At 32.9% G+C, this 12,415-nt stretch overlaps 1 protein-coding gene across 1 annotated transcript in view; it reads left to right on the top strand.

Annotated features, from left to right (window-relative positions):
• The first annotated feature begins 3,424 nt into the window (after positions 1–3,424).
• The window catches only part of LOC150099498 (histone H2A.V), a 64,910-nt gene continuing 55,919 nt past the window's right edge, over positions 3,425–12,415 (top strand). The window contains exons 1-2 of the mRNA XM_090403420.1: positions 3,425–3,498; positions 3,630–3,707. Of these exons, the coding sequence (XP_090259546.1) occupies positions 3,496–3,498; positions 3,630–3,707 (81 nt within the window). The 5' untranslated portion in view covers positions 3,425–3,495. The remainder of the gene's footprint in view (positions 3,499–3,629; positions 3,708–12,415) is intronic.

The raw sequence follows: 12,415 nt of genomic DNA, 5'->3' as shown, positions 1-12,415 counted from the left end.
CCTTCTATAAATATAAAGACATATATAAATATATTTTGGCAGCAAGAGGATGGAAATCAATATTAGATTATTTTATATTAAATGAGAAGACATCAAAATTTTCACTAGATGCTAGAGTTCATAGAGGATATGAAATAAGCAGTGACCACTTCCTTGTTAAAATAAAATTAAGATTACCACCCAAATGGCTACAAGTAACAAGAATAGAAAGAAAATTTGAAACATTTGTTTATAAAACTAGGCTATTGAATGACACAAATGTACAATGGCTATATGAACAAATAATTAACCAATATCTAGATAAAATAAAACAAAATGAAGAAATAGAAATAGAATGGCGTAATATAAAATCGATACTAAATGCAGCAGCAAATGAAAGCTTAGGAAAGACCAAAAAATTCAATAATAGGAAAAAACTGAAGATATGCGTGATACAATCAAAGAAATAATCAAAATGAAAAAAGAGGCTTATCACAAATGGTTAAAAAGTAAAAGATTAGAAGATGAAATATAATATAAAAGATTAAGAGCCATAGCTAAAAGAGAAGTCAGAAAAAGACATAGAGAATCATGGAACAAATTTATTTCTAATTTAGAACATGATTTATATAAAATAGGACCCAATGTATACAAGATTTTGAAACACTTAATGCAGATACCAAAGAAAACATAAAATTAAACACCGAATTGAAATTACAAGAATTTCTAAATTAATACACAGAATTGTGGACAGACAAATATTTTAAAAAATTCAACTGGCAAACAATTAAAGGAAATGAAAAGGTAATAATTAAGAGAATTAGAAATCAGCCTGAAAGAAACAAGAAATGGAAAATCACCTGGAGAAGATAAGCTAGGTTCAGAACTATATAAATATGCAGGAACAAGATTCAAAGAAAGACTCTTATTATTTTTAAATAAAATTTATTCAACTGGTATTTCCCCCCCCCCAATAGAATGGAAAAAAGCAATTGGGATTCCTATATTTAAAAAAGGTAATAGAGATGACCCTAAAAAATATAGAGGTATCAGTATACTAAATTCCTGTTACAAAATATATAGCAGAATCTTAAATAGCAAACTAATGAAATATTCCGAAAACTTTATTTTAGAAGTACAGAATGGATTTAGAAAAGGACGATCATGTATAGACCCGGCCTTTTGCCTAAAATTAATGATAGAAAAAAAGAAGAGAATACAATTTAGAAACACATATTGCATTTATTGAGTTTGAAAAAGCATTTGATAAAGTTAAAAGAAACATATTATTTAGCATATTAAAAGAAAGACAAATACCAAATAATATCCTAAAAGCTATCACAAGTATATATGAAAATAATCAAATACAAATAAGATTAAATCACGAACTATCATATACGAGAGAGATAAACCAAGGGGTCCGACAGGGATGTCTCCTCTCAGCAACTCTTTTTGATATTTATTTAAATGAAATAATAATAAAATGGAATAAAAATTTAAATCTAGGAATTAAACTTTCTCCTACAGTGAACGTAAAGACTCTCCTTTTTGCCGACGACCAAATAATAATTGCAAATTCTGAAGATAACTTTCAGAAAGCTATTTTAGATCTAAATGAAATAGCCAAAGTTTATGGTATGATAATATCAATAGAAAAATCAAAAACTATGGTCTTTAAAGGAGAAGATCCATCAAGAACTAAAATAGTAATATATAACAAGATCTTAGAACAGGTGAATTCATTTAACTACCTAGGATGTATGATCACATATGAAAATGAAAACGATATAAACGTAAAAATTGTAAAATATTTAAAAATAACATTTGTAATTAACTCTATATTTAAACCAATCCTAGTTCAAAAACAGACCAGATTAAAAGTATACAATACATTAGCCCTACCAATCTTGATGTATGGAAGGGAAATCTGGACAATAAAACAAAATGACAAACAAAGATTAACAACAGCAGAAATGTAGTTTATGAGAAAAACTTCAAGGTATACCCTATTTGATCACAAAAGAAACGAGGAAATTATGAAAGAATTAAACCAAGCACTAGTAATAGAAAAAATTAAAAAATATAAACATAAATGGATGGAACACGTTCAAAGAATGAAAATGGATAGTTACCAAAACAAACCTTAAAGTACAAGCCATAGGAAAAAAGAAAACCAGGACCTCCTTTTAAACGATGACTAAGGCTGGAACAGGCCATGCTAAGCCTAAATCCTTGATACGCATGATGATGATGACTTTAAAAAATACGAAATTTCAACCACTGGCATTGAATAACAAATCCACCGTTCCATTCCGTTCAAAACGGTACATATGGTCAGCCTATATATTATGTGATGGCATATTGGACGTTAAAGAACACATTGACAACTAAATATGGATAGTTTATAATCCCTCTTTGTAAAGTTAGGATTCTGCTTCATAATGAGTATTGTGCACAGATTTGATCATCAGGATTCTTGAGGATCATTTGTTAGTGGAGTGGATTCAGAGACGTGTGACAAAGTAGATGACAGATCAGCGTAATGCTTCTTATGACGATAGGTTAATGGGTTGCAGAGTTTAGTTTGTAGTTTACGATTGCACCAAAGAAAGTTTTCAATACAGAACTCCTAGAGAGAGGACAGGAGGTCACCCCTTGTAGTTGTAAAAGAGTCTGGTTGTTACGGTGAGCAAACAAGATGTTTTGCATGGAGAGTAGTGAATGAGTGGAATGGATTGTAATAAGTAGTTATTATTATAAGACCTCCACGGAGGCAAGAACTCACAACGTCCTGATGGCGAATGAGTTTAATCATTCTGTATTAAAATGTACTGTTTCTTCTCTCTACATTATGAGAGAAGGAACAGTAATACAGCTCCTAGGAGTTGGGTTTGACATTATGGGTAAATACCAAGAATAGTGATTGGAGCTTGATCCACCCTTACTATGAGTTGCCTCAGTGTAGCACTACCAAATGGGTCAGATGTTGCACTATCCAGGTAATTGCTTACGCTTGGACTCGCCGAACTTTATATAGTTTCTTATTCGGCTATGAAACAATATGGGACGTAATATCCCTTAACTTAGTTAATGTCGCCGAATTGAAGCCTTTGACTCTTCATATAATTAATAATTGTAAATCTTAAATATTGCATTTTGCCAATCCTTGAAACAGATATATGAAAGTTTAATGTTCATAATATGGTTTTACATGTATGTGGTTAGAGTTTGATTTGTATTATTGATTCTGATTTTCATATCGTATTAACATAATTTTTTTTTTTTTTTCTGAAGTGCTAATTATGTATTGGGCTTATGTTCTCAGCTAGGCAGAGAAAATTGCGTATGTTTACAAGAGCTCTGGTGGTGCAATATTACGATATTAATTTCGCGCCGTTTGGTGGAAATGTTATTGGTCGTTTATATCACGTGAGGTTGTAACGGTTTTAGGCGCGCAGAGTAGCATTTGTCGTCTTGATTAGTCGTGAAGTTGGCTGACAAAGGGTTTCTTTAGTGATGGTATGTTTCAATAATGTTTAATTTTTGGATATTTCAATATTTCAATTGAAATATTATGCTTGTTAAACGATGAATGTCTAGCTGTTTTCTGTTATGCGCTAGTTTTAAATGTATTCTTAATTTAATTTTAGGCGGGCGGAAAAGCTGGTAAAGATTCAGGAAAAGCAAAGGCAAAAGCCGTTTCGCGCTCAGCTAGAGCTGGACTTCAGGTAGGCTTAATTTTGTTTTTCTTATTTTTCTCAACTACTTGACATTAATTTTTGACACGTATGTGGAATTTCTTTTCTATTGTTGTTTCTTCATTAGCGTGAATGTCTTGGTCCGTTTATTTTTGACAAAAGGCATTTTCTAAACTCGCAACTACTTTGGTAAAATCCTACTTTGTTTTGGATGTTTTTTCTCCCCCCCCATTTATTTTAACAAATCTGAGCAAATCATCTCATGTAGGTGTTGTGACGAGGATATAGTTAATTTTACACCCCCCCCCCCCGGTAAATTCAGTATTAGTGTATGAGGCATGCTTAATTTTTTTTCCCTAGGTAGTTATTAATTTGAGTTGCATCATGCATGTAGGCGAAGGTTGGATTAAATTGTGTATTTACTTCAGAAAAAAAATCAAATACCTATTTTGTACTTTAGACATGCAAGTGAGGAAATGTGCTTACCATGTTGCAAATTTGTATTACTCATTTGTGTAGCGGAAAGGTAATTTTTTTTTTTTTTTTTTTAGTGCATGCAGTTTCTTTTTAAATGCTATTTAGTTCAAGATTATGATACTGAGTGATTTGAGAAAAATATTAGTAAAATGCTACAAAGCTGTTAAAATAATCGCCGAAATGTTTAGGAATAGTTTTAAATCATTTATGGTTAAACAGCTGAGTCAGAAGTTTAAACATTTGCCAGACAGATGTATCGACATTCATAAATTTTATTTTGATTCTACATTATAATTGGATTTTTTTTTTTTTTTTTTTTTTGCGTGGTATAAAATCGAACTGCACGTTCTTCGTTTGCATGTTAAAATATTTAAATTTTGAACGTGTACATGTGAATGGTGATTATTCCACTCATTGGATTTGGATTGGACTTGGCGGGGGGGGGATGCAAAGTTTTGTTTCTGGACTGTCGATATTGAAATCTGCTTAAACGAACAACCTTACATTACGAGCAAACGCTAGTTTCACGTAGTTCTTTTTTACTAATAAAATTTCTTTTAAATTTCGTTGATATTTGATTAGTAATTCAAAAGTCAAGTAAGCATTCTTTGGCTGCTAGTTACATGAAGCCATTGCATTTTTAATTCAGTGGAGAGATCGCTTATTCTGATAGTTGTTTCCATCTATAACAGAGTGCTACTTTATTTTTTAACTTCTGTTTATAGCAAGTTAAAATTTATTGTAATACAGTAGGGGGATGTGGGTGGAGATGTGATGAGGGAGTAGTAGTGTTTTCAATGCATATCAATTCTTGGCTCTTGACCGAGAATTGATATGCATAAATTTAATATCCTGGTTGTGGGGCATTTTAACATTTCACTGAAATAAAATGTTACATAATGCTGATGAAATATCAGATGTTATTCTGATTATAAATTCATTTTTGAATTCTACCCCTTAACTTGTTATTATAGGCATTTATGTTAATTTCTTCGAGTTTTTTTTTTTTTTTTTTTTTTTTTTTTTGTAATAACTTGGGAGAGTTGCATAACTGAAATTCACCACATGTTCAGTGTTAGGATACTTTTGTACACAATACTTTAGGTGACTTAACCTCAGTTGCATTTCTGGACTCTAAGTCATTGCATTTCTTCATATTAGTTTGTTCCTTTTAGATTTCTTTTATTAATAATTGCTTGATAGATTATTTTAAAGTAGCTTGATTCTCAAAGTTTAGATTTTGAAGCAAATAGATTTACATTTTTGGAAACATTACTGCCAATAAATTCTAATACTGAGATTCTCAGATTAATTGGTATTGGACTCTACTTTCCAACTGTGACATCACTGTGCTGTAGTTTACATTAACTGTCTATATCTAAAGGTGGAATGTGTTTCATTGAGAAGTGAGAAACCACTGCCCTGCTTATTAGAGATCTGAAGCTGCTTGAAAACGTTCCATGTTTGGTCTCTAGAGCAGGGCTTTTTAATTTTAAAAAAGGCCTCGCTCCATTTGTGGTACGAATGCAATTGTGCTATGCTTTACAAAATAAGTCACAAATAACATAAGCTGATAGCTTTCTTCTTCACGCTTACTGAACTATGGTTCTTTACATGTATCATTTTTTACATTCCTCTGTTCTGAGCTCTCGGAGTTCAGTCAGTATTCCCTTAAGAAATTAGGGTTCATTTTTTTATGGTTTGCTTAATGATGGTTTTTCAAGGAGTTAGGTTGTAATAGTTGGGTCTACAGCATTTTACTTTCATTTCTGGATGTTGCCAAATAAGTATTGTTTCCTTGTGAAGACCTTGGCTTCCAATAACTTTTTATTTTGCAGATTCTTTACATGCTTTTTGTAAAATCTGTCTTGATGTTCATAATGTATTTTTTTTTGGTGATTAATATAATCTCTGAAAGAAGTGTTTTGTGACTCTCAGCTTGCTGAAATGGCATGAAAATAGTACTCAAAATGGGTGTCACAACCAGCCTTGGATTTATTGTTGAGATTGACATAAAGATTCGACAGCTGATTCTTGGTATTAAATTGCATATACAGAAGATATTAAGAGACTGTCTTAAGATGCAAGATTGCCTTGCTCATAGAAACATAAACTTGCAACTTCACTTGCTATATTCATTGTTATGAGTTAACTGTAATAACCATATACAAAATTCTTTTGAAGGTTCACTTCATACAAAATTGATAGAATTTTTCAGTTTATGGAGGGTGGGGGAAAGGACGTGAGGGCATCCATGAAAGCTGAGAATGAAGGTCGTCAAGAAGGGTATGAGGGTTAGATTTTTCTCTCAGAGCGTGGTGTGTGATTGGAATGGATTGCCTTTGGATGTTGTGAGTGTAAGCAGTGTGAATGAATTAAAGATTAAGTATGATTACGTGTGTGTGTGTGTGTGGCCTCCCTCGATGAGTGACTCCCTGGAGGTCTCTTAATAAAATGTCAGACTTCAGCCAATTGTTCACTGGCTTATTTTTAAAGAAAATATAATTGGTTGATGCTTTCTTTAAAACTTTATTAATCAAAAAATATATTTACATTGGTGTTTTATTCAGTGCTTCCCATCAATGCACCGACAATGCACTTTTCAATATGTACATATTGATATGTAGATAGGTGAGAACTTGTTTTGTACTTGTTAATAAGTATCAGTGATGAGAATATTGACTAATTAGAGTATATTTACATGCCTTTTGTTCATGGATATTGTAATGGAAAATTAAAGGCGACTCCCTGACATCATACAACAGTGTTCATCAGGGTATATCAATGATCGTGAAGCATGAAGTCATTTACTAAGTGCCAGTGGTTGGTATATCTACTCTGCAATCAACAGACAGGTGGGAGATGAATTTCATCTGGTGTGAGACCACTACCCTATATATGAGAAATCTAAAGTGGTTTGACAAAGTTTTTCACCTTGGTCAGAAAACAGTTTCTAGACTATGTAAGAAAATATGAAACATGCATAAAATTAAAGAAATCCTTACCTTACCCTCAGTATTAATGTATTATGCTAAAGGTTTTATTAAAACCTATGTATGGGAGTAATAGGTTTCCAGGGATTGGATAACAAAGTGAGATGAACCATTTCTATTACAGTTATATGCAGGATATCTGAAAATGTCCTATGGACATTAGCTTGAAAAGTAAACAATATCCAGATCTAAGGATATTCTTCAGATAATGTAAGGCTTCTTTTCAAATACCTTCAAACCTATCAAAAAGAAATATTAACAAAAATGCTAAAGTATTTCATACTAAAGTTATTTGGTCTTTCAGATCTTTGTAATGAAAAGACTGATTGCACTAATTAAGAATTACTAGTGTAGCGTTTTTGTCAAAGGATTTGGTAACATAGTTGGAACAATTCAACTAAACTGACTTTTAAAAATTCTGAATGTTTGGAAGTTCATGCATATATCACTATGGCCTATTCCTCTGAATAGGCCACGTCCATGGCAGGTATATGAACACACAGCATGCTGGTTAGAGCAGATATACTTGGAGGGAGAAGTGATTGTTCATTAAAATGAACTTCAATTCATTTGTGAAAAACTGGATTGCAAAATGAGCAGTTTCAGCACTCAAATGATTCCTTTTGAATGACTGATTTTTCTTGTGATCCAGGAATAATTTGATTATTCTATCAGTAATTCACTTCTCGTTGTATAGCATTTATTCATTGAATACTAATAAACTGGGTTCTGCAGGATTCGTGGAGGTTCCCATGAAATTTCCTTTTGTTCATTACATCTGTTAATGAGCCACTGACATTCATGCTCAGGAATGGTGGGAGTTTTTTTTTTGTGGGGAAGGAAAACAGGATATAAGGTTCTAATAGTTTGAAAATCTGATATATCCTGTCATAGAATGCAGGAATATGTATGTGAATGCCAGTATGCATGTTGTAGCTAATAAAAGAGATACTCAATTTGCGTGGAAATTTTGATAATGTATACTTAGCATAAGAGTAAGGGAGCGATACTTTTCATTTGTGAAAAGTGGACATATTACTCTATAATAGTTTGCCATGTGCACAATTGGTAGTGTCCTATAGAACTGAAAATTCAGGTGCTATTGAACATAAGTGACCAAATAGTACTGATGCTCACCTCTATTAAACACCAGAGAATCTATGCTTTGAGATAAGTATAGTAGCAATGCAAAAATCATGTCATACATTTTATGGAAAATTTTGCAACATCCTTTTTAATGAGAAAGTTTAGCATAGAACAAGATATACTGAACTAAGTCCATTAGTGGAAGTTGATTCTGTAATTGGTTTGTGGCATTTTATGGTATTGACTTAAATCTTTTGAGTGCAACCACCTCATCTTGCAGTAGTGACTCAACATGTATGAAGACTTAGTATATTGCAGAACTCCAACTTGAACTTGAGAACATCGTTGGCATAACTTGGAATTAAGGCACTGCCAAGGTGGCTCTCCTTCATTAGCAGAACATACTAATGTTTTAAAGTAATGGATTGCTACACCAATTTCTATAGAAATTAGCAGAAAGGTTTCTATGGATGTACATACTCAAAGGTGGGATTATTGCTTTCAAAATGTTTCTGCCAGTTTTTTTTTTTTTTTTTTGGGAATTTAGAAATTTGGATAACATATTTGTAAATATTCATTATGGCATGTCATTTTCATTTATGTATACAGTAAAACCCCGTTTTTTACATTTTCTCGCCATTAACAACTTGATGTGGACGTTATTTCCATGATTTGCACTTTTTTCTCTGCTGGCAATACTAATTTTTGAATCTATTTCTGTTCCCAGATGGTGTTGCTTTCGGCTGTAGTTTTGCTTCCGCCATTACGGTGACCTGCACGCTTGCAGCAGTAATGTGATGAACGATACCATGATTTTTCAATCACAGTAAGAATTGATATTGCAGAATTTCTGCTACGTAATTTAGCATGTAAAAGTTGCTTTCAAGTTGTGATGGTGGATTATCCATGTTAGTAACATGGAGAAAAAAGACAAAATGTATTTTGGTAGAAGAAAAGATGGCAATTCTGCGACATGTAGATTGGCATGCCGGAACATGTGTGCATTTAGCAAAAGATCTTGAACTTTCAGTGTCCAGTTTGAACATGATAGTAAAAAACAGGTCAAGCATTGAACTCAAGGCAAGCAATCTGGCGCAATGTCAAAAATAAAATAAATAACGAAAAGCAAAAACAATCAACAATTAAAGATTTTTTAAATAGATAAATGTAAGTACTGTAATTGTAAATTCATTTATTTTCAGTTATTAAATTTTGTAATTGAGTAGGTAGACTCACATACTAGTAAGTCATATTTTAGCCTTTTTTAATGTTTTTTTTTACATTTCCTGCTATTTACACTTTTTTTCATCAGTCTCCTGAACAGTGTGAAAAAAGGGTTTTACTGTGTGTGTATTTATATATTAATGTTTCTTATTCAGTTAAGCATTTGCTTTGAAAGTATGCATTGCATACTTTGATTTCTACACCAGTTGAGATATAGTGATATAGCTTATGATTGTGTAATCATCAAATAGTAATCTGTAAAAACATCAAAGAAAACTCTCTCATTGCAGTCGTTAATTCTCTCCTTCAACTTATATCCAGGAATATAGTTCATAGAAATAGTATTTTCTACAGCTAATTGCTTTGAGAAAGGGGTTGTAGATATCTATATCCATTTGAAAGAATCTTGCATGTGTATTCAGATTATCAGTTGTTTTATTTAATACATAATTATTTTATATATTGATGCTGGATATTATGGTTTGCATAATGGATATGGGTTCCATTTTTACTTCTTGCTAATACTATCATCAAAAATGAAACAAAACAGTTTCATTCATAACATGATAATTTGATTATATCAACAATATGAAATTAATTGAAGTACCAGAAGGTGGTTTGATGTAAAATTTATTAAGACCAGTGGAGGCTGGACAACAGAAACAGGTGGGGCCAGGGGCCTAAAACAACTTAATTTTTTATATTTATATAGTGGGTTCTATTATTGATTTATAGTTATTATTTCTATTACAATAATGTTTAGTCAGAATCCACTGATGCATTGAGCTATTAATTTTTAAAATTGTTAGGACGTAACATATACGGGCTCAACGTATTAATAACAAACTCGTAAGATTTGCAGATGTGGGCATAGCTCAACGGACTATATATATTTATCCCAATTGTACAGATGCTTTGGAGTGAATGCAAATAAAAGCTCCATGGACTAGAGCAGTGTACACAAAATCTAAAGACGCTGGTTTGACTCCAGCTGGCTGCCTGCAAATATTTCAAGTGTTAAAAAAAAAACGTTATATTCTATTTTATAAATCAATGTCGAAACTTCAGAGAAAATACAATTTTTAAAAAGTTAAAATTGTTTAACTAAGATTGACTAATAGAACCCATAAATATAAACACATGAAAGTCAAAGAAAAATCATAAATTTTATTTTTTTACAAAGTAAACATAATATGTAATACATATTATGTACAAGGCTGTTCAACAAGTAATAAGACTAATTTTACTGTCGCGAAACCACTCATCACAATATTAATTTCCGTGGAATAAAGAAATGTTGCTGTTTGTATTAACAAAAGAGGTTGATAGAAGGCGTATATGCCAGAGTGTCACATGACTAAACACAAGCTTGTTTCGGTGCGCCTGCGAGCCGTGACCAGTCGTCGAAATGGAAGTGTCCTCGGAACAGCATTATGCGATTAAATTTTGTGTGCGTTTGCAAAAATCGGCATCAGACACTTTTAACATGATATGAGAAGCTTTCCACGATGAAGCAATGTCGTAGGCAAGTGTTTTTCGCTGGCATAAAACTTTTAAGGAAGACAAAATGTGGAAGGTCTTGAACGTGACGGAAGACCTTCGACGTCTTCCCTCACGATCTCTAATAAGCAGGGCAGTGGTTTCTCACTTTTCAATGAAACACATCTCACCTTTAGATATAGATGGTTAATGTACACTACAGCACAGTAATGTCACAGTTGGAAAGTAGAGTCCAATACCAGTTAATCTGAGAATCTCAGTATTAGAATTTATTGGCAGTAATGTTTCCAAAAATGTAAATCTATTTGCTTCAAAATCTAAACTTTGAGAATCAAGCTACTTTAAAATAATCTATCAAGCAATTATCACAGAGACAATGATCAATACAGCAGCAATTATCATCAAGGAGGATCGCAGAATTACAGTACGCCAGCTGCATGTTGTCCTGAATATTTCTGTGGGAAGTGTTCACTCAATCATGGCTGAACATTTAGGACTGAAACGTTTGCGCCCGATGGATTCCCAAACTTTTGACACCGGAGCAAATGCAGCATTGAGTGGATGTGTGCACAGAATGGAAAGAAAGACTGGAACAAGAAGGTGACAACTTCTTAAAACACATCTTTACAGCAGATGAAGCTTGGTTGTATCACCATGACCCTACAATGAAACAACAAAGCAGTGAATGGAAGCATCTGTCTTCGCCTACCCCCAAGAAAGCAAAAACTGTAAAATCGGCTAGTAAAGTTATGACCATAATGTTTTTTTGACTACGAAGGCATTGTTTACCAACACACTGTAGAACCCGGGAATACTGTAAATGGCTCATTCTATGTGGATGTTTTACGGGCAATGGTACAGTACGTCAAAAGGAAGCGTCCATTGCTGAAGAAGGGTTTCTTATTGCACCACGATAATGCAAGACCACATATTGCTGGGGTGTAGTGGATGTTTTGCAGAAGAACAACATAGATATCCTACCACACCCTCCATACAGTCCTGATCTTGCACTGTGCGATTTCTGGCTGTTTCCTCAGCTCAAGAAACCACTAAGAGGCTGCCATTTCGAAAGCAACAAAGCATGTGTAAAAGCTGCAGAGGGGTTTTGAAAGAATTCTCGAAAAATGGACTTTCACGTGTGTTTTAAGAAGTGGACACAACGTTGGGACAAATGCATCGCGTCTCACGGTAGTTACTTTGAAAAAGACAATGTGGAAGATCTTGAACGTGAGAGAAGACCTTCAACATCTATCAGAGACAATGATCAACACAGCAGCAATTATCAAGGAGGATCGCAGACCATGTAAATGATGATGATTAAAGGTAATCTGTTTTCTGTATAAATATAGTCTTATTACTTATTGAACAGCCTCTGTATTATATATATATATATATATATATATATATATATATATATATATATATATATATATATATATAGTGACATGATCAAAACAT

The sequence above is a fragment of the Typopeltis vanoorti genome, chromosome 14 (genome assembly GCF_054136105.1).
Source record: "Typopeltis vanoorti isolate ZY-2024b chromosome 14, IOZ_Tvanoo_1.0, whole genome shotgun sequence".
Classification (NCBI taxonomy): domain Eukaryota; kingdom Metazoa; phylum Arthropoda; class Arachnida; order Uropygi; family Thelyphonidae; genus Typopeltis; species Typopeltis vanoorti.
This window is presented reverse-complemented; position numbering and strand designations above follow the sequence as displayed.